We start from the raw sequence: 23,126 nt of genomic DNA on the forward strand, positions 1-23,126 counted from the left end.
TTGATGGATCAGTGTTCTTTGGTGATTTCTCTATGGCAACAACCCCAGAAATCCACTTAGCCAACCCTTCCCTGCATGCACTTCTGATGGGCTGTTACCAAAGGACTTTCTGCAGCATCCAGGGCTGTATCCATGGTAACAGTGGACTGACCCAGGGCCTTTTTACTGCAGAATCTTCTGACTTGACCTGAATTTAACATTGGTTAGTTGGGCAGACGGACTGTCCAGCTGACCTGATTCAGCTTGTTTAGAGTTAAGTGGGGTCCTTAACCACAAGGGGACACACAACACAGCATCGCTGATGGATCCTGGTGAGCCCAGCCACTTTTTGTAGCTCTCTGTCAAGCCCTATTGTAGTCTTTCAGACCACTGACAAAGTTAAGCATTTTTGAGCTTTTGAAAAACAATTATTAAGAAAAAGATACAATTTAAATTTTAATTAGATATGCGATGTTTTGTTTCAGCATGAGCCATAATCATAATCTTGCCTTTAATACAGAATGGTAGAAAGACCAGTGTTTTTTGTCATGAAGTATGGATCTTTCAGCTTTATTCGGTTTTAAAATGCACAGTCCTTTATTGTAGCTTGCTGACCCAAGAATTTGGTTAGGCAAGCAATGTCTGCCACATATCCTGGTGAGGAATGATGTCTCCTCTTCAGTATATGTAAGAGTGTGCTCGTCCGTGTGCTCCAAGGGGCTGTGGTGAATAAGCCATTTTGCCTGAAAATAATAGTCACAAGTTCCCTGTATTCACTGCCTGTTAATATCTTGCGAATTCAAAGAAAGCTGAAATCTCACCTTTTGTGTTTCAGAAGGTTTTCATGTTTGATGCCTCCCACCAGTGTTTATTGGAAGGCTTTGGAGAGTAAAACTTGTGCATTTTCTGATTCTCTGTATTTTCTGATGTCGCTGTCTGCCAGTTGTCATATGTGAATCAATTTTAATCCTTCAAACCATCTGGCCAGGCTATTATTTTTTGCATTATCTTTATATACATATGTAATGACTTATGGCTTATAAATAACACATCAACATGTTATATGCAGGAGTTTGGCTACATAAAGTAAAGCATCCAGACATCCTAATTTACTTTATATAAATCCATGAATTCTATTGCCGATGCTTTGCTTTTGGCTACAAAAAATTAATTGGTTTAATGCTTTATAATGGCTGCTGCTTATAAAGAATTTTAATTTAGGTGAAAGTTTAATTTGTTCGCACCTCTGTTTGGCCCGTTTGTTAATAGTCAGATTTTGTCCTGAACACGTAGTCCGCATATCATTACTTAGAAGCAAAAATTATACATCGGTTGCTAAAAGATTTTAGCGTTAAGCGTGTGTTTATTAAATACAATTTGGAGCGGGATGCATGTCTTGTGTTGGATTTTGTGTTGGATTTTCTTCTCCCTTTGATTTGGACATATCTAGATAGTTTTGCTCATATTTGGTAAAATATAATCACAGTTTGAATAATTTATCGATTGATACATTATTTGAATATCATTAAAATAGAGCATATAAAGATTTATGGCCCAGCACTGTTCAGGGTGCTGTGGTGGAACTTCTGATCAAAAAGTTGCTTGTTTTGACAAATTGCATAGAAACCCTCGCTGGCTTTATCCTAAAAGCATGAATACCCTTAGCTGCATCACTGTCGTCGTCTACGGATAGTATAACCTACAGTATACCTCGCTCTGCAAGTGCCATTCTTGTGAATAGTAAGCTGTTACTGTCTCCACAGTCCACCCTGCAACAGAGGTAGCATTTTAAATAAATAATACATTTAGCAAACACCGAAATGCTCCTTTGTGATTTGCAGAACAAGATTAATGTTATCAAATTTAGTTTGTCACTGCCTCCTAGTGGTACAGGGCAACACAGCGATTCATTCAGGTAGAAGCTGTGAAGCTGTGAAGCTGTGAAGCTGTGTCCACGTGACGCTTTCATGTTCACCCCATATTCTGGGTGTTTGATTCTGGTACGCAGGTCACAGGCAGATGCTTCAGAATTCCATTTTTGTATATGTGTGTGTGTGTGTGTGTCTGTGTGGTCCAGGTATACCTTACCTTGTGGGGACCAAATGTCCCCACAACATGACAAATACCTGTCTTGTCTATCTTATGGGGACCAGTTTCCTGTTCTATTTTATAAAAATGCGTGATTACAATGAAAAAACTAAAAATGCAAAAACTCTTGTATTTTCTATGGTTACTTATGGTTATGGTTAGGGGTTAAGGTTGTCATAGTTAGCATTATCGTTTTTCCAATAGAAATGAATGAGCGGTCCCCAAAAAGAAATGATTACACGACTGTGTGTGTGTGTGTTTGTGTGTGTGTGTGTGTGTGTGTGTGTGTGTGTGTATGTGTGTGTTATATTGTGCTTCTGCCCTGTCTGGGTTGTGCTAAGCTCTGGGTTATGCTGTTGCTTGCTAGATATGCAGTTACTGAATGCAGAAGGATGAAACACAGGAACAAAAAGTAAAAATCAAATTAACTCTGAACTTTCATATCATATTAGATAAAGTATTTAGAAGATAATTTCTCTGGGGCAAAGGGAGTTGTAATTTTAATTAATTCTTGCTGCAAAATAAATCTAGTTAATGTGGATAAAATAAGTCTTCATTTCAGGATTTGTATTAACTTAGTTAATATTAACTTAGCTGAAATTTGGTTGTGATTTTAGTGACTATAAGCCTAAGGTATTCCTCTGTCTGTGACATAACTTTGGGATTCATACACTGACTCATACACTGGCTAAGGCTATTACTATAACCCTTGGTATAACTTGTGGAAAGATCTTTGGCTAATAGACCGGAAATTATACTATGTTTAGCATCCATTTATAAAATGGTAAATGATGTGCAAGAAGTCAGTTGCATACATCAATTCCCCATTTGTTCTGGGGTTGCATCAGCCATTCTCCATAGCGTATATGGAAAAAAAAGTCAAACAGCATATTTGTCTTCATTCAGCAGGGGCTGCTGTTTGTCTCATCAATGCTAGAGCTGGATGTTAGAGAGGCGTTTGGTAGAGGAAAAATGATGGTAGCTCCAGATGCATCATTGCTGAAATAGAATTGCGAGCGACACAAAAAAAGCATACAGTAATATTTTATGGAACGGGACTTGGCATGATGAATCTAATCTATGCTCACAGACAAAGGTTATCTGAAGAATGCAGAAGAGGAGAGGGATTCCCCTGATACGTTTACGTTTAGGCCTGACACGGCTGAGGCCTTTGGTGTTGCAGCACACTTTCTAAATGTCCCGAGAGCTATAAACCTGCTGGCTCTGTCTGCTGGTGCTCGAGATGTAGTGTCCGGTGTCCCTGGGGCCTTTGCATGCGCCGCTTCCTCTGGGATGTTTTGAATCTCACCCTGCGACGAGAGACGGCAAGGCGGCAGTCTGTGAATCGATATGCAGACGAGATAAAACCATAAAGATGGGGGAAGCAGCAGCATCCAGCCCAGCCCACATCTCAGCTGTGAGTTCCCTGAGGTGTCAGTTCTGCGTCGCAGCCAGACTGCGTGGGTGGGCTTATTTCTGACTGCCCCCCCCCCACCAGAATGCCTCTGTCCAGAATGGTAAAACAGCACCAGTCACTCTGACTCTTCCTTTGTTGCCTAGCCGACATGACAAATGCTAAGCTGTTTTTTCCTCCATTGGAAGAGCTGCAAAAATAGCTTTTAATTATAAACTAACAGCTTTGTTTCTGTCTGTAAATGGAATAGCAGAATCTTATTATCTGCAGACTCTCTTTGTGGACTTTTTCTTCAGTGTGTATGTATGTCCCAGGTTTCAGAGTTGATGTACAGAGGTACGAATGGTGGCTTCGGATTCAGTAAATGCCCCAACTCAGGGCCCGTGGCACTTGTACAACACCGTCCTCTGTCTTCAGCAGAGCTTTTCAGAACCAGTGTGGGTATCATAACAAACAGGGTCTTCTCTATTGCGGAAAGTGAATGTCTGTCTTTTCACAACAAAGTTTAAATGCACAACATCAATGAACAGAGAGATGCTTGTTTCTTCTCGGGGGAATAGTCCAGCGCACAGGCAGATGCATTAATTGAGGCTTTGCTAACTCATTTGACCTCTGGGTCTCACCCCCTAATTAAAGTGCTTGCAGTAATGCAGCTCTAAAGATCAGCTCTAAAGATCGTAAAGAATGCCAACATGATGATCAGCAGTGTTTTTATTGTAGTCGTTCTGCGGTAATTGCAAGCGTACATATGCAGTAATGACCAGAGGGTGCTGGAAATTGTCTGTAGAATGAAGTAGCTCTAAGAGTCACTGAGCCTGTTTTGTTTTTCCCTGGGGGGGGTGGGACCAAACTGTTCTGCTCTGTACATTCAGAATGCTGCCTTGTTTTTTTACTGCTGTAGATGTGATGGACCAGCAGAGGGCACTCCGCTCCGGCTGCCTGGTGACAGGGGTACGCACGCCCCCCATTCGCCGCAACAGCAAGCTGGCAACCCTCGGACGTATCTTCCGGCCCTGGAAATGGAGGAAAAAGAAGAATGAGAAAATGAAGCAGAGCTCTACGGGTGAATGAAGCGTGGAGTCACAGGCTGATCACTTCGTCTATTTGTTCTATTTATTCTATCTAATAATCAGACCCCAGTCAACCACAGTCCTGTTAAGGGTTGTGTGTGTTTCAAACTTGCCTCAAAAGAAACAATGTTTCCGCATGAGAAACTTGAAGAATTGGGGTATTTTGTGGTGGTAACAAGAGATGAAGCGGTACTTACAATCCCTAATATTAACAACCATAAATCAGATAATACGTAGTGTGTTGGTGGCTGTGTCTGAGGTTTTGGAGATGCGTTGATATTGTGATATTGGTTTTAAAATGGATGAGTTAGCAGTTGAGGTGCCTCTGTTTGTGGTGTTGGACATCAGCTTGTAACCATCAGGTTGTGGTTTTATTTGCAAAGAACAAACTTGTGTCCCCTTTGAAATAAGTCTCTTATTGATGGTGGTCTCCATAACACAGTTGAATTCGTGAAAGCAGGTCTGCAGTAACATTATTGGCTGAAGTATATGACTCTGATAGATTTATTTGTAAAAAGTGTATGTATGAGTTTCTGTGAGCATACGTGATAGATTACTAAGCAGTCGTGCTTTTGTGATACTTTCTTATGGAGCAGTAGATTTGTGAAAACTGACTAAGGGTAACTGGCCACATGGTTAATGATTTACTTTGTAACAAGGGGCCAGTGGCAGCTCAGCCCATATCACAGTGTATGTGGTAAGTACCACAGTTTGGAACAGATAGTCAGTGGTACATATCTTAGTCAGTAACAGGCTGTTTGTGGTGCACGGCTCTGTGGGTAACAGGCTGTTAGCGAACCAGAGCCCAGTCAGTGTGCCCCTGTTATGTAGCCCAGTCAGTGTGCCCCTGTTATGTAGCCCAGTCAGTGTGCCCCTGTTATGTAGCCCAGTCACTGTGCCCCTGTTATGTAGCCCAGTCAGTGTGCCCCTGTTATGTAGCCCAGTCAGTGTGCCCCTCTTATGTAGCCCAGTCAGTGTGCCCCTGTTATGTAGCCCAGTCAGTGTGCCCCTGTTATGTAGCCCAGTCAGTGTGCCCCTGTTATGTAGCCCCCACAGTAATGCGGTGTGATACGCAGGCCGCTCAGCAGCGTCTGTGATACCGAGCCCCCAGAGTAATGGGGTGTTTGTTGTTCCCCGCAGCTCTGGGAGGGAAGGCAGCGGTGCGACAGAACCAGGATGAACTGGTCAGGAAGGGGCTGGCGAAAATGGTCAAGGCAGGTGAGACAGAGGAGTCTAGGAAAGAGGACGTGGGCGCGAGGCGCAGCATCTTCTGAGTACTTTCACGTGCTTTTCCCCACGTACCTCAACTTCAGGAGTCTTGCTTAGGACTTGTGGTGTCTGTGAGATTTCTATGGACTGGCACAGCTGTGACTCAGGATGCAGCAGGGGGGGTCCCGAGCTGCTTTGCTCTTCAGTTTGTAAATTAGCGTTTAATCACGGTAGGTGATTATAGGTGATCGTCTTAGGAACTTGTCGCCCCGCAGACTCTGCACTGGCCTGCGGGACAAGCCCAGAGGAGCCCGGCACCCCCACCCAAGAGCAGTCCGACGGGGAGGAGAGAGAAGAGGATCCCCTTGTTTCTCAGGTCAATCTGAGGAACACGGAGGACCTGGGATCTGAGGAAGACTCCTGTTCAGGTGAGACATCTATCAGGAGAACGGGGACAAAGAGGTTTGAACTCCATCAAAATCTGAATGGAATTTGCCAGAATCAGACATCACATGAGATTTTTAATTTAAAAACAAAACAGTACTTTTTTCCTTGCTTAAAATACAGTTATATGGTTAATAAAGAAAGAGACTATGTCAGTTTTGATTCTGAAATATGAAACATAGAAAATCAAATTAGATAGGAAAAAAAGTTCCAGAGCATGAACATGTAATTCTAACACTAACGTTGGATACTTATACCTGTACCTGACTGTACATGTATATTTCATCTTAAAACAGTGAGTAATAAGGGCAAAGACAGTGACATACTGTAAAGGTAACAGTATGTGTGGCTGATGTAATTCATAGAATAACCACTGGGTGGTGATAGAGGCAGCAGAAATCAAGCGATGGTCAAGCGACTGCGTATCGTATAGGAATACACTTGATATACATGTACATGATAATTGACACTGCAGACACTCCCCGAGTAACGATGGGGTTACATTGCGATAGACCTAGCATTTTAATACAGTACACCTAACCTAACAAACATCCTAGCCTAGCCTAGCCTACCCTAAACATGCTTAGAACACTTACATTAGCTTACAGTCGGGCAAAATCGTTTGTTGTAAAGTGTTGAATATGTCATGTAATTTACTGAGTAACGCACTGAAAGTGAAAAACAGAATGGAATTGGAATATACATTGTAAAGTCGAAGTCTTGTAAGGTGGACCATCGGAACCCAGGGAACGTCTGTGCTTAATGTGTAGTGCGTAAATATTTCAGGATGTGTTGTCCTATCATCATGATGAATTCTCTTTAAGTGCGACATTCCTCAGAGGATGATGAGGTTGCAGTGGATCAAAGTGACAATGTGGGTGAAGAAACGGAAAACGAAAAGGATGGAACTCCAGCCGACTCCCCTGCCTGTAGCCTTATTGGAGCGGTTGTGGACCAGGAGAGGGCAGTAGAAGGTGGAGAAGACCCACCCAATGGAGATCCCAGCCCCTCTGCACCACCGGCAGTGGCAGTCAAGCTGCTCACGCGGTTGGGAAGTCTGGAAGGTGAGTAGCATGATGTTCGTCCAGAGGTGCTACATTCAGGACCAGCAGATTCCTTAATTCTTACATTTGTATGCAATAGTAGCTGTACCGGTAGACCCTGGAAAGACCTCGCCTTCCTCGAAGACCTCGATCACGCCCAAAGAGACGCCATGGGGCCCTGAAACAGTACGAATACAGGGTTCCACACCAACAGGCTCACCCCACCTTGGTGTCCTGCAGCCACAACTGCCCCCTAGCTGCATCATCGAGGAATTGCATCGAGCCCTGGCAACCAAGCACCGGCAGGACAGGTAACGATTGCAGCTCCAGGGCCCCTAAAGCCCCGGTGTGCTTTGCAGGTGGCTAACCGCTGCGCACCTGTCCCTCAGTCTCCACGGCAAGGAAATTCGTTCGTCGCCTAAACGCCGATCAGACGGGCGCCTCTCCCGCACTTCCAGCACAGAGAAGGAATCAGCCGGGGATGCAGAGAGCAAGAAGGAGTCCGACGAGAACAAGGAGAACCTGCGGCTGGATGAGTATTACAGCGACACCTCTGGGCTGCTTCATGACCAGGACAGCTGGAATGAGTCTGTCATCTCAGGTGAGACCTGCAGCTCCTCCGGTGCTTGGGATCTGATCCCATACAAATGCTCAATCAGTCAGTGCCACTAAAACTAAAATACATGTCAATACATAGTGTTACATTTGCCACCAGTGTGCAGTTTTGTCTTCTGCGTACCTACTGGCGATTTACATTTTTAATGAAAAGGGGATTATGATGCTTTTAAGAGAACCAGCATGTGCTAACCCTGATTCCCGGGAGGATTTACGTGACATTCTGTATCCTCCAACTGGGTCATTGTAGATACATGGACCTCAGCTGACACTGAGGCACAGGGCAGTTTGTGTGCTCAAGCTGTGAAAGTCAGTTACTTTCCACAATGAATTTGCTTGGTTTTTCATTTAGTCTTTGTAAATCTTAATAATGTAGCACTTGTGTTTCTCAAGTCAAGTCAGGTTTATTTCTATAACACATTTTAGAACAAACAGTGGTTGGCCAGAATGAATAACACGTACAACATAAAGTGTGTCTTGTTTACTGTTCTACATGTCTGCGTAAGGGATACAGTTAATGAATATAACTTTTATTAATTGCAATATATGTGTTTCTATTTTTCATGAAATTATATTTAATTCTATTATGCCGGGTTTATTACATGTGAAGATACAGCAGTACTAGACTGACACAATCAGCCAAGAGTAATACTGTTTGTCCCTTTATGATTTTTTTTAGGAAGGAAAGAAAAATTTTATCATTAGAGTAAGAGTTCGCTTGATACTGTTAGTATGATCCACTTGTTTTTCATTGTCACGTGTAATTTTTTAATGACAAGTACTTCATTCACAAAGTGAGAAATGGCAGAAGTGATGCTTCGCAAATGGGACTTGTGATTTCTGTTAATCTCTCGAAGTCTAACATTCTGCCAGTTCAGCTGTTGCTGGCACGGCCCATGTGGCATGACGTTGTTTATTTTCTCACTATTTGCTCATTAGCTATTGTACCTTGCTGAGCAGTTTCACACTTCTCAGCCAATATCATGCCCGCTGAAAACAGCCCCAGCACCATTACTTTAAAAGTACTGAGGATTCATTACGACTATTTCAGCATATGACCACACATGGAAAGCTTCAGTGAAGCATATTAATGTACAGGATTGGAAGGTTTAGGTCCAGAAAGTTAAAAATCCAGACCAGTATTTTGTTTCAACCAACCAAGTGAGTACTCTGTGACTGTGACTCTTCAGACTCAACTGGTACAGTAGGTCGAAACAAAATCTTGGTCTGGATTTTTGCTTTCTGGATTTTACTTTCCACCTCTACTAGTATATAGTAATATACTGTGAGCAGGACATTCAAACTGGAGAAAATAACACTATAGAGAAATTATATTCAAATAATTAATATTAGTATGTAAATTTTAAAAAATCATATTACAATTGACATTTTAAAGGAGGAAATTGTCCTGTGCTTTGTGTGTTTCTGCCATTAGTATCCAGACTGTTCATGTCCCTTTACGCAAACAGGGAGCATGTTTGGCACTGTGGATATTTATTGAGTGAAAGTTTGTATTTGTTGTATCAGGAACGTTGCCGCGGAGGATGAGGAAAGAGCTCCTGGCCATCAAGCTAAGAAACCGACCCAGCAAGCAGGAGCTGGAAGATCGTAATATCTTCCCCACGCGCAGCGACCAGGAGAGGCAAGAGATTCGGCAGCAGATTGAGATGAAGCTCGCCAAGTGAGTCGGCAAGACTGCCCCATTGTTACGCTCCTCTCTCATCCTCATCGCCACCATGTGCACCTTCCCGTGTGGTTTCTCCTAGAGTCACCTCCTATTGGCTCTTTCCTTTCATTGAAGCATTTCCTGCATTTTGGCACTTTTTTTATTTGCTGTTTGCTTGACTCTCCCCTTTGGACTTCATTACCCTTGGATTAGGTATCAGTTGTCATAGGATCTGTCTTCCTGGTTCAACCTTTTTGTAACTCCTCATATTTGGTTTTTTGCTCTCATTGGCTCTTCTTAGGTGTCATTATACATTGTTATGTGCTCTCATTGGCTCTTCTTAGGTGTCATTATACATTGTTATGTGCTCTCATTGGCTCTTCTTAGGTGTCATTATACATTGTTATGTGCTCTCATTGGCTCTTCTTAGGTGTCATTTTACATTATGATGTGCTGTCACTGCTTGTTCTGCACCTCTGCAATATATAGTGAAGGTGTGTTTTATAGCATTTATTATGGAGCACATCCCGTACCTCTAAAACCGGATTTGCTGTAAATCTGCTTGTAGCAAGAGCTTAGCCTCCTTTAGGGCTGATATAAGGCTGCTCTTTTGCTAGACCTGTTCCCAGAATCTTCCTAGAATTCTCTTGCGTGGATAAGAAAAGCAGAACCTGGGAAACACAAACCCTTTTTCATTGGATTAGGCTCCGTTTTATTGAGTGAAGCACTGCTTAGAATTAAATTCCGCTATCAGATTCTCACGTTGCACCCTCTGTGGTGTTTGTTCAAGTGTCTTGATGTTAATGGAATGCGACCGTTCCATTGAGAGGTGTAAGAGGAACACAACAGAGGGAAAGCTAATCTTATTTGTAAGCTTATATAATTTTTGTGAGGTTTATAAAATCAAGGATTAGGGATGCCTTGTTTTGTATTTTAGGCTGTTGTTCAGGGTAGTGGTTCATTGATTTTTGGGAGTAAAGGTCCCCTCTGCATCTTGTTGTGGTGTCTTGTGGTGCATCTGGCTTAATTTCTGGATTTACTGAAACTTGGATACACTTCTATAGATACTACAAAGCATGCTTGCATGGTTTTAGTACTATTATTGTAACTTTTTTTTCCTATTTTGTTTCATTCAAACATCATGTACTATGTGCTCTGTCAGCAAAGCACAAAACTGGACAGAATTAAATAAATTAAAAAACCCAGACCATCACCGGTCAGCAACAGGTGGCAAATGATTCTGTCTCCATGGTTACTCGTTAATTACAACTCCAGATATCAACTCTGATTTAAATGTGCCAAGAATATTAACATGCATTCTAGTTTTTATTAATTCATTAATGTATTTCTTTTGGTAATGGATAAAATCATCTCCTTCAGGGGTACAAGCTACTTGCCAGTTTTTGTCTTTCATGTAGCATCAAATTCACTAACCATGAACTCAAAACGATGTCTTCTAACTGCTAGCTGAGAGTTGGAGAAAAAGAATATTTTGTTTTTCTGAAGGTCTTCATGAAATGTGCGAGACGGCAAATCGTGAAACATCTCATCAGCTTTTGCCTGCAATTGTCAGGCCAAAGAAGTTCTTAAATGATAAGATTATGGCAAAAAAAAAGTAGCCAAAACGGGATCCACTTCATGGAGCAGGTGAATGATGAGAGAGGAAGCTGGAAAAGAGACACGTTCTCGTCCTGATCGCTGCACAGGTGCAGCTTCTTTAAAGCCAGACAACAGGCAGAGTCTTTAGAACGCAGAAAAAACTGCATGCACACAGTGTTACTTTTTGGAAGCCATGTGGCAGTAGCCATTAAGCAAGCAAACAAAACTAGGAATAAAACAGGAATGAAATCTAAGATTGTCCACATCCCTTTTTAATGAAACAATCAGGCAACATGGTGAATCTGAAGTTTAACATTTACATTACTGGGTGAAGTAGTTTGAAACCTTCTTGCACTCATGTTTGAATACAGTTGTGGGTTTCTCAGGTCAGTGTGAAAAGTATAGCCACAGCTACAGCTCAGTGTTTTGAATAATTATTATTAGATTTTAGACCAATTATTTCCTAATTTTTTAGGGCCCCTGACACTTGGAATCATCCTAACTCCCCGTCCCCTTTCGGTGCCGCTGCTCTCCAGACATCCTGGCTGTCTCTCCCACTTATTCAAACACACACTGATGAACACACACAGAAATGGCCACTCAGACACTCACGATCCACAGGGGATGCTGGAAGGCCAAAGTCAGCATTGTTTCCTCTAAACAAATTTTACGGAAAGCTATTGTTAGTTGTTTAAGCTGCTGCTGTAATCAGTATGTGTATAAACACACTTGGGTGAAAGACAAGGTAAAAGGCTGAAAGCCCACAATCTGTTGTGTAGCTCTAAGAGTATGTATGTGTTACTGAAGCAGTGATGGTCAGAGCAATGTGAGAGGGAAATGTTTTGCAGAGTGACAGGCAGTGCTGTGCAAGTTACTCAAAGTTAGTAATTAGTTAGTTATTAGTTACCTCATTCAAAAGTAATTCAATTACTTTACAAATTACTGTATATAAAAGTAATTAGTTACTAGGTAAAATAACTTGTGCATTACTTCAATTCTCTTATTATCGTTCAATGTATTCATACCCAGGCGGTAGACATACGCCAGCAGGGTGTTGGTTTAAGATCGGAACCTTGTTAAATGATCACGTTCTGTTTAGGCCTATTAACCATATTTAAATTTATGTAATGAGTTGTAAAAATCTGTTACATCAGATAATATGTGTTTCAGTGTTGTTTTTTCAATAATATTTGCTTTAATCATTCAGTATAACTGTTAGGCCTATTACTGTTTGTGTCATATTGTCAAAATTTAAAATAATAAACATATACTGTAACTTTTAATCACTAAAATTGTGTAGAAGGCTATATGGTTTTAAAAAGTAGACCTGCATGCAGGGTAAACAGAAGAAATCTACCCTATACTATATGTAGTATACCCCAACTGTGGGTTATGTACTGTAGGGTAAATGTCGCATAATGATCTCATTAACATTGTGTTGCTGTTGAAATACATCGCGCACATGGGGGAATGTCGAATCAATATTCAGTAGCAATGTCTCTGCAACATTGTGCCAGAGATTTTGTCGATAGATTTTCAAGCATTGCGCCGACATTGTGCTTATGCATGTGTGCTGTCTGGGTAGGTATATTATTTTAGTGCTGCTGCTGTGACAGTGCAAGGAAATACAACTGTCACCCTTTATGTATCGCTGTACCTAATCACCCTTTCATTGCGCCACTGTAATATCAGGGGGATAGGTTCCAATTGTCCATCGATATTTTCACGATACCATGTTCATTCATAATTAATCAATCATAACAGTTCATGTATTTCATGCAGATACTATATTTGTTAGTGATTTGAACTTGAGTAGTAACTGAGTTACTAAGTTACTTGTGCCCCCCCCCCCAAATAAAGGTTACCTCAAAGAGTTTTTTAAGGGCAGTTTGAAATATGGATAAGCATAGTCAGAGACTGGTAGCTGTTGGGTTTGTAGCTGAAGTACAGAATGGTTGGTCATTGTGATAAAAATCACACCAGACACTCTAGATATGAAACACTGTTTGACCGATTGATTGGGTGATTGGTTTGTGAAACTTAGAAGCGGCAACATTGGATGGATGTTCATGCAGGGATCAGGACTCTCTGGCTAAGTATGTTTTCTGGTCAATATTGTTTTCTACTGTGCCGAGATTATGACTCACCCGCACAGATCATTAGTTTCCAAAAGCAGAGATTACCTCAGTTGTTTCAGTAATATATCCAGCTTCTGGGGGACTATGTCAGCTAAGAGTCTTTGTGTACAAGTATCTTTCAAGCAATTAAACAGCAATTAATAATAATGATATTGTTGCCTTTAAACTCATTTAGCGATGGGTGTGATCTCGGCTGGAGGGGAGACTCAGTGGTCTTACAGTATGTTTTACTCGTCTGAACATGGTCTTAAGACAGTTGTCTTTAGTACAGCAGCATTGTAGTGTCACCCTCAATAATGGCGTGAAGTACATCGCATAAGATATATATCCAGGTGCAGCAGAGTTTCATTATGGGGGATAAATGTCCACTTAGTATAAAGCAGTACAGTGGGTTAAGGAAACACAAAAGGACAATTACAGTGCCGTTTTCACGTTGGATTTTTGTAAGTCTGTCAAATAGATGCAAGAATTCAAGAAATTCACTCTGGCTAAATTGCCCCACGTCATTTTCATCCTGCGAGGTTTTAAAGGTGAAATGACAAGAAAATGCTCCTGTCACTTTCTTTAAAAATCACACACATACTGCCTGATTATAACTGGAGGCAGCTGGAACATTCTGAATAGATTCCGGTTTCTCAATAGTGTAGGTGTTTTTTAAATAGCATTATAATGATCTATATAGCACTGTAATTATCTGTAAGGCAATGCAATGATGTGCTTTGTTCTCCCTGGATAGCGCTGTGCCGTGCCGTTTCCGTGCCACCCATCGCGTGGCACCGCGTCTTGCCAGAATGCAGGGAAGTAGCCCGAGAGAAGGGGAATCCTCTGCTGCTAAATTTAGCGCCGGACGTGGGCAGTGAAGCTGAAAAGCTGCAGCACAAGCATTCTGTCTATTACCCCGGCGTGCCTCCGACCCGTCAGCACATCGACAGCTGTGTCGCTCGGAGAAATCTAATTCCGCTCCACAACAACTGATCCGTGTTTCTTTTGGGGTGCCGCATGCTCTTTCTAGCCCAGCCCGCTGCCTTGGCTTTTGGTCTTGATGGACGCCTAACCCCCCCAGCTGAGAACCCTGTCCTTGTGCCCCCTCCCTGAGTTTTTTTATCAATAGTCCGTTCGCCGCTGTCCCGGAGGGAGCAGCTCATACCTATATTTAGATCCAGAAATGGTGAATTATGCATGGCCTCCTGCCCTGTTGTCAACCACCCCCCCCCACCAAAGCCTGAGCAAAGGTAGCTTTTCACGAGACCAGGAGCGTGTCAGGACGTCACAGCGTAGGAGGCCGCCTGGCAGTTTATCGCCACCTTTCCTCTGCTCTTATCCTCAAAGTCAGCACACAGAGGGCTGCCTGAGTGCCAATAACACTAAACAGCACCCAGTCACCCACACGCAGCTGCTCCTCATGCACATATATAAATGCCCGTGCTCATAATGAAGAGCGATTATTCATACTCCGCCAGAGAGGTGCTTTGTTCTGCCTGTAAGGATATTGTTCCAAACAGCTTTTCTTTACTCACGTGGACCGAAGCTGCGTTTGATTTCATGCAAGAAATTTGTTTAAAAAAAAATCTTTTCAGTGAAACCATTGTAATTTTGCATATCACATGAGTTGTTTCCTGGAGATAATAAGATAAAATAAGGTGAGATAAGATTTGTCATTTGTACAAGTACAGGTACATAGAGATCCCTTTATTTACGTATCCCATCTTGTCCTCCAATGAGAAACATGGACGTATATGCTTACAGGTCAGAGAGAAGCTTGGGGTCAGAGAGCAGTTTCAGCCATTTATCTGGCATCACTGCTTTTTGGGTAAAGGCCCTGACTCTGCCAAGCTTGGGGATTTGATCAACAACCTACTCGACAGAGGCATGGATCCTGAGCCCATAGAACCACACTCCACATTTATGAATAAAATAATACAGCACACTACTGTAGTCCCATGAAATCCATCCATCCATCTTCTGTACCCGCTTGTCCAATTCAGGGTCGTGGGGGGTCTGGAGCCTATCCTGGAAGCTACGGGCTCAAGGCAGGGAATAACTCAGGATGGGGTGCCAGCCCATCGCAGAGCAAACCCAGTGAAATATGACAATATAATGTGCAAAAATAAACAGAAGTGTGTTATAATTTTTCATGTTTTTTTTGCTTCAGCAGCCTCCATGTTTTGGGCATGAGATTAAGCAAGAAAGTACATTCTGAGCAAACCCTACAGCAGTGTTTCCCAGTCTGGTCCCACAGTTGGTCCATATTCTTTCTCCCTCCGAGCTCCCTGCCAGACAGTCCTCATTTTTTTGAAGGAGCAAAAACGTGCACTGTGGGTCCCCTAGGACCAGACTGGGAACCACTGCCATATAGAAACAAATACCAAATGACCACAGTCCCCTTGAGGGTCCCTGAAAACATATTATAGATCCAGTGGGTTTCGATGATCACATTATGTTGCTATGCAACCCAGGGTGGTTTTGGTCCTCGGTAGGTTTTGGTCCTCCTGCAGGGAGAGACCCTCCGTTTCAGTCGCTGAAATATTAAAAATCCTCTCTGAGCTCCATCTTTAACATTTGTTCGTGTCAGCATGCAGTTCTAAAATCCAGAGTGGTCAGGCCAGCACTGCACTGTCAGTCAAGCCTCTGAAATCTATATATAAACCTTCCCTTAACAGAACCATGCATATTTATAAAATTCTATTGATTCCTATTATGCTACGCTGCGGTGCATTTTGTATTCCATACACAGAGGAACATGCAAGGTTAAAACCCAGTTGCTCATGTACTCAGTGTACCTTTTTTCAGGTAAAGGTTATACAGGAGTGTCTAACCTTACTGCATCTTTCTGTGGAAAATACCTTATGTATCTTAAGATACGTCCATTGGGAAAATTGTCAGAGACCAGTGGTATTTTGTGGTCTGTTATGACTAGGTGTCAATTGATCAAAATAAATGGAGCTGCTCTTTTAATTAGAACATTCACCAGCTTTCCTTTCAGTGCTTCTCTGTAGGTGTTGGATCTGTCTTTCATGGGCAGTTAACAGCTGGAATAGATGTTTCAAAGCTAACCAGGAACTTACTCCAGCCTGCATGTTAGGGAACTTTGTTCTTATCCTGACCTCAACTCAATTGTTTCATAATATACATCAACACTGTGAACAAAGGCCTTGTTAGTTGTTGTGCTCTTTCAGACCTGGAATATACGTGATACGTAGTTGTGGGAGTAGGGAAGTGTCTATAGAAATAATAGAAGCCCAGGAGCCATGTGGAGCCAAGTTCAGATCCAGACTACAAATCCAGACCAAGGTTTTGTTTCAACCAATCAGTTGAATATAAAGAGTCACAGTCACAGAATTCACAGCTGGTTGGTTGAAACAAAACCTTGGTCTGGATTTGTACTTTCTGGACCTGAACTTCCCACTTCTGTTGTTTCTGAACTAGGCTGGAATTAAAGCATCCTCTGTAATGTGCTGATTGTTACTTCTCACTCCTTATAGTGCCCCCATGACACTCACAATGAAAACTATTGGCACTAGCACTGTAGCATATTTATGCACAGCCCAGAGGAGCCAGCAGTGGATGGCATGAACAGCTAAATGCTAAGAGCATCCAAAGCGCTAAGCTGGTGTTTGGCCAGTGAGGTGCTTTGTGTGGTCAGAGGATGTTCAGGATCCACACCGAGAGGTTAAAAATTACATGCTGTCGCCGTCTTGTCACCCTGCGACCTACATGCAGCAATTATATAAGCACTTTATAGGTTAAAATTGGATTTCTGTGTGGCAGGGTAGTGTCTAATTAAAACATCAAACTGCAGCCTTGCTGTTCGCACTAGGAACACTGAGAGACACTAGGTGAAACATCACCACACTCACATCCACCATGTGGGCCTGATAACTAACCAACTAGTGCACCTGGCTTACTGGAAATTACCCTGGAGGGAACTGGAATATGCTGAGAAACTGACCACAGTCACAGAATGAGAAGATTGTGACTCAATATAGCTTGGGATGAAAACATCCAGTCTACATTTAGAGTGTTTTTTTTTTTTTTTTAAATAATGCATTCTCATATTCATTTACATGTAAATGGAGCCTTTTTGAGCTCTAGAAGTTTAGCTGATTACTCAGAAGCAGTGATAAGACACAATACTTAAGGTTTAAACACTTTATTAGTCTGAGTCTGCACCATCTATCTCTTGTTCCTTCTCATTCCTATTAAAATATCTTCCTAGCCTTTCTCCTTATCGCCCCGGTGGTGCCACCCTGTCCTTGGTTTCCTTGGTTTCATTGTGTCACATTGTCAGTACACCATCCCACGCAGCAGCCTAACAGTTTGCTCATTATAACCTTGGTTACACAAAACAAGCAGTCGCAGAAGATCAGATTTGCATAAATTATTAAACAGTCCATCACCTGTAACCAAAAGGTTGACGGAACCAAGTCCCAAGACTGATTCTATAGTTTAACCATTAAACAAGCATCTTAACTTGAATTGCTTTCAGGAATTATGCCTTTGAGTATAAATCAACAAATTATAAATGTTGTTGATCATTTTAACTCAGAAGAAGCCAAATGATTTACATAGCTGTATTTCCATACTAATGTGGCCTTACCCAATGAGAGGCTAGAACATTCTTATTCTGTATAACAGCTCTCTCACAGAAAAAGGGAAACTTGCACTTTTTTCTGCACATTATGGTATACTCTGTAATCTATTTTTACAGTGTACATTTAATATAACTGGAATTATAGCCACTCTAAGCTCTGTGCATACAGAACATGCATTGTCTCCCAATTTTTGGGTGGTTTTCCTCCTACATTCCAAAAACACAATTATGCAAATTGTAATTTCTAAATTGCCATTGCGGGGTCTGGGTGTGTGAGTGTGTGCCCTGCGATGGACTGGCATCCTATCGGCTGGTTTGTGCCCTGGGCATCCTGGGATACGTTCCATGCTTTCTGTGACCCTGTACTGTATAAGTGGTTTTAGAAGATGGATGGATGGATGGATGGATGGATGGACAGCATTATATTATTATATGTTTATTTAAAACACTTGTTTTTCCATTGTAAATGGCATTTCTATTCTTTCTCATTACAAACTAAGGTTAATCTGCTATTGAACTGCTGAAGTTCACAGAGCACTTGAAAGCTATGACCTTTGCTGTTTGAAAGTGACCTTCATGCTGGCTCCCACCCCGGTGTGAGCTGGGGTCAAGCAGCTGTTTGATAAATAACTTATATGTGGCCCTATGAAAAGCAGGCTGTATTTCTGGCAGCGACTTTTATATCGCTTGGAACCTTTGAAAAAGCAGCTGGGAAAAAACACCACTTTGAACAAGTGTCAGATGCTGAGGCTCGACTTTGAGATGCATGACCATGGTGTTACTGGTCTGTGGATTGTTTGTCATATTGCATTTGCCACAGCAACTGGCCACTGTAAAAACAGTGCTCTTTTATGACATTGTTTATTGTCAGTCTTTTGTCATTTTTTTCGTTATTTATTTTAGGGTGAAGGATAAGCAGCTTGGAAAATGGATGGATGGATGGATGGATTTTAGGGTCATGACTACTGCAGTTGTAACTGATTGTAATTCAGGGGTCTCTAACTCCGGTCCTGGAGAGCTACTGTCCAGTAGGTTTTTCTGTCCTATCTTGCTTCTGATGAGCCACACCTGTTCCTGGTATTTATGTCAGAACAGGTGTGCCTCATCAGATGCACACCAGTCCAGTAGGATAGAAAACCTACTGGACTGTAGCTTTACTGGACTGGAGTTGGAGAGCCCTGCATTAATGAGAGGAGCACAAGGCTCATTCGGAGCCTAAAGCAAGCACAGGGTGAAAGTTAAGCTCCCTGCCATGCAGAACGGGACTCGTTTCACTGAAAGCTGAGCCTCCGCTGCCTTGGGCTGGAGAGCAGAGTCCGTTAATCATCACCCATCGTACCTGGGTCCTCAGCTGCTGCCTGGGCTCTATTTCCACTCCTGTACCAGACTGCTGGCTGGGAGGGAGACATTATAGCACTGAGGCCAGTGACTCCTGGCTCCCTGATGTCGTGACTGTCCCTCCAAAGCCTCTGCTTGACCTGCCTGCTTACTGTAACGACAGTGTCTGGGATTCTGAGGCGTCCCTGTACTGCAGCCCTTTTGGCGTTACCTGTGGGCTTGTCCTGCGTCTTCCTGTTTATCCGACCGCACGTTTCTGTGTCTGGGTGCTTATGTACCTTCAGTACTTATCTGAACGCAGTACAGAATTTCCATAACTTCACCCTGAAAAAGCAACCAGATGGCGTCTGCTGGCAGCAAGGAGACAAATCGGGCCTTTTTTTAAAATGACCAATTTAAGTTTCTGTAAAAAAAAATCTGATGCCACAGTTACACAAATCCTAAATATATAAATGTGTGTGTGTTTGTATATATAATACATACAGTACTTACCTGTCCTATTTTTATTTGTGAGAGACTATTTATAATCACTTGTCCTTTTTTGCCTGTTCTTTTTAAATAGCATAAGTCTATAATTACATGAATTTTTCTCACTATTGCTCTACATGGAATAAGTTTGTAGAAATGTAGCCAAGTTCGACAAACAGCAAAGGTAATGATGGCCAGTGATACTGAGGCGTCACTCAGCACTTATACCAACTCTGTAAAACATCAAGGATGTACTTAGGTCAGCGCTGGAATCTCATGTGCACACACACATATATACACACACGCATACACACACACACACATGCATACACACACACACACGCACATGTAGGGTAAACATATCCTTATGGGGACCGCTCATTCATTTCAATGGGAAAAAAGCTAACGCTAACTATGACAACCTTAACCCCTACCCTGCCCTAACCATAACCATAAGTAACCTAACAAAATACAAGAGTTTTTGCATTTTTAGTTTTTTCATAGCAGTCACCGATTTTTATAAAATAGAGTTTTCCCTTATGGGAACCAGGAAACCGGTCCCCATAAGGGAAAAAAAACGGATATTTATCACATTATGGGGACAGGTAAACCTGCTCGCATACACACACACACACACACACACACACACAGAGCTGGAGATGACAGAAGAGGCAGTTCAGAGATTCTTCCTCCCAGATGCCCTGATGAGTGTTTAAAAGTGGCTCAGCTCAAATATTCGTTTCCTTGTAAAGGTCCCTTTTACCCTGCATTGGACAGCAGCTGCAGATGAGGCTCCAGAGAACCGTCTGGTCCCTTTAGGTTCTGGTCAGTGCCCTGTGCAAATTCCAGGACCATTGGCCAAATGGTGAGGGATCTATTAAAAAGTAAACTCTAGGCTTGGTTCCAAATTTAACGCAGCAGCTCGCCCAAACTGCGCCTGCTGTTGCCGTGAATCACCACCGTCATGTGTCGCTGTCTGCACCACTCAGTGTTGGTGAGAATGATGCCACTGTACTGCTCTTTTCAGCTGGGATCCATCATGTATGTAATTTGCTGGGAGCACGACGTCCAGTCTGCAGCAAAAGCCCCAGTCACATGCAGAGTAACATGCACGGCTTTCCAGAGCTTAGTGCTGTTTTAGTTTTAATCTGAAGGGTAGAAGGGATAAGGTAATGAGAGAAGAATTGCACTCATAAATGCGGTTCGTAGCTTTGCATCTCGGTAATCTCGTAAACAATAGACTTAAATGCTTTTATTGTCATTGTACATTTCCAGTACTATAAAATTTCCCATGCATCATCTGGAATAGTTACTACAAAAACAAATAAAAAGATTAAGAATTTTCAGAAGTAAAATTAAAATATGCTGTATAAAAAGTAGAATATGCTGTATAGAATATGCTATACAGAATAGTTAAAAAAGTAAATAAATAGAGTTTATGTATGTGGTACAATGGTTTGCACATAAACAAGCATTTTTGCACAAGATAGGTAGCAATGCACATTTCACGTCATGAAATGTTAGATATTATTGCACCTGACTGTTGGGGGTGTATGGGGGTTGAGGGGGTGGGTGTATAAAGTGTAAACAAGCAGACTTTTAAAACTATTTCAGACCTCAAACATAGCAATTAACAATAAAAATATTGTACTAAAGTGTAAAGCAGCCATGAATGTGAGATTCAAGGCCTTGTTCAGGGCACACAGCATCCACCCCCCCCATGAGACACAATGATCCTGCTTTGCTGAGCCTCCATGTTTCCACCCCCAGCCACTTCTCTGTGTGATTCTGCAGGTCAAACCATTAGACCTCCTGTGTGTGTGTGTGTGTGTGTGTGTGTGGGGGGGGGGGGCTGTTGGTGACGAGAGGGAGTGGGCATCTGTTTAAGTAGACATTAAGAGCAATTCTCTAATAGGCTTGTTATCGTTTGCTCTCACAATTATAGACAATTATAGAAAGAGCATTTTAGTTTATGGTATTTTATCGGACAGTAGTCAGACATTTCGTCTTATTTTCCATTTGGGTTATTATTTTTTTTAATGATAAAATGCATAGAGTTTTCAAATATTTTATGAGATATTTTATATAACACAGTGCTGGGTTATTGGGTTTCTGTTACTTTACTAAAAATCTTGCTGATGACTTGAGCTGGTTTTATTTTGTTTTGAGTATTCATGGACATATTCCCAGTGATGTTGTCCAGTAATGTAATACGAGCATTATATGACCTCGAAGTTACAGCATATCTGTGATGGGTAGGCGGGAACCTGCTGACGTATTAAGTTGGTGTTTGTGTACCTGAGATCCCCGGTCAGGAAGGTAGGGTTCTCGTATGATTGTGGAAAGGGCTTATTCAACCAAACGACTTTTCCGATGCGGGAGTGTGGTGATGATCCGCGGAGAAAGTGGTAGGAAGATGACATAAAGCAAGACGGGACTTTTTCAACATCGAAAAGCAAACTATCAGAAAGACTGTATTTTTTCTGTACAAGTTCCTTCAGGCGTGTTCTGAGTGTGCGTGGGAATTTTCTCATGCAACGCTCCTGCAACGAAATAATGTACGGAAGAAAGAGAGGAGGCAGGGTTTGGAATGGCTCTTTGAATAGCAGCGCTGTCAGATTCTCGGGCAGACTGCAGATCAGGCTATACAGTATCTGCAGGTACGCTGACTCCACTCTGCTACTGAGCCGTGAATAAGTCGCGTCCGCTTTCCAGCGTTATTGGTGTACAGGCGGCCGTCACTGTAAGAACAAGTCACAGGTCAACGCCAGGAGTAAGAGGGATTTCCCGAGGGAGAGAGCGCGAGGCAGCGCGCGCCTCCCTAATCCCCTTCTCGAGCTAAGCATCACAGTCGGGATCTGGACTCGGCACGGGGAAAGCGGGGGGCTGCCGCTGCAATGTTCAAGTCCATATTTCGGCGTCTTTGGAGACTTGACTGCTAATACGGAACTGTACAGTATAAAAGACAATCAATCGCGATGGTCCAGAACGTGATACTAGTGTTTTTCCGCAGGAGACTAAGCCAGCGCCCGGGTGTAGAGGAACTGGAAAGTCGAAATATTCTAAAGCGTAAGTACCTTTTTATGTCGTAATATTGTGTTCACCTGATTTAAAAAGAAAAGGCAGTGTCATTTACGACTGCATGTTGATCGTACGGATTCCGCTTTCTTTTCTCATTTATTGAAATATCGATGGTGCAATGAAACGATAGAAATGAAATCCAAAAATAAGACTTATCTGGTGGAGTTTTACTGAAGAATTGATTTTGCCTTCTATTTTATGAAGTAGTTAACAAAAATAATGAAGAAAATTCACATGATTGCATTTTTAAATACAATATGCATAGTAAATCGAAACGTAAATATGCATTTTTAAAAATATTGTTTTATTATACATATTTTACTAAACATATAATTGTATAAACATACATATAAAATGTACATTTTATATTATTTGCTGGCTTA

At 42.1% G+C, this 23,126-nt stretch overlaps 1 protein-coding gene across 6 annotated transcripts in view; it reads left to right on the forward strand.

Moving 5' to 3' along the window:
• LOC111856497 (phosphatase and actin regulator 3-like) overlaps positions 1–23,126 on the forward strand; it is a 48,854-nt gene that overhangs the window by 21,823 nt on the left and 3,905 nt on the right. For 3 of the 6 annotated variants that reach the window (XM_072715246.1, XM_072715251.1, XM_072715250.1), the window contains exons 2-9: positions 4,383–4,544; positions 5,692–5,769; positions 6,036–6,188; positions 7,029–7,268; positions 7,348–7,558; positions 7,637–7,848; positions 9,390–9,543; positions 22,676–22,731. In XM_072715246.1, the coding sequence (XP_072571347.1) occupies positions 4,383–4,544; positions 5,692–5,769; positions 6,036–6,188; positions 7,029–7,268; positions 7,348–7,558; positions 7,637–7,848; positions 9,390–9,543; positions 22,676–22,731 (1,266 nt within the window). The remainder of the gene's footprint in view (positions 1–4,382; positions 4,545–5,691; positions 5,770–6,035; positions 6,189–7,028; positions 7,269–7,347; positions 7,559–7,636; positions 7,849–9,389; positions 9,544–22,675; positions 22,732–23,126) is intronic. The other 3 variants (XM_072715247.1, XM_072715248.1, XM_072715249.1) reach the window with 3 other exon arrangements.

This window comes from Paramormyrops kingsleyae, chromosome 8 (assembly GCF_048594095.1).
Source record: "Paramormyrops kingsleyae isolate MSU_618 chromosome 8, PKINGS_0.4, whole genome shotgun sequence".
NCBI classification, from domain to species: domain Eukaryota; kingdom Metazoa; phylum Chordata; class Actinopteri; order Osteoglossiformes; family Mormyridae; genus Paramormyrops; species Paramormyrops kingsleyae.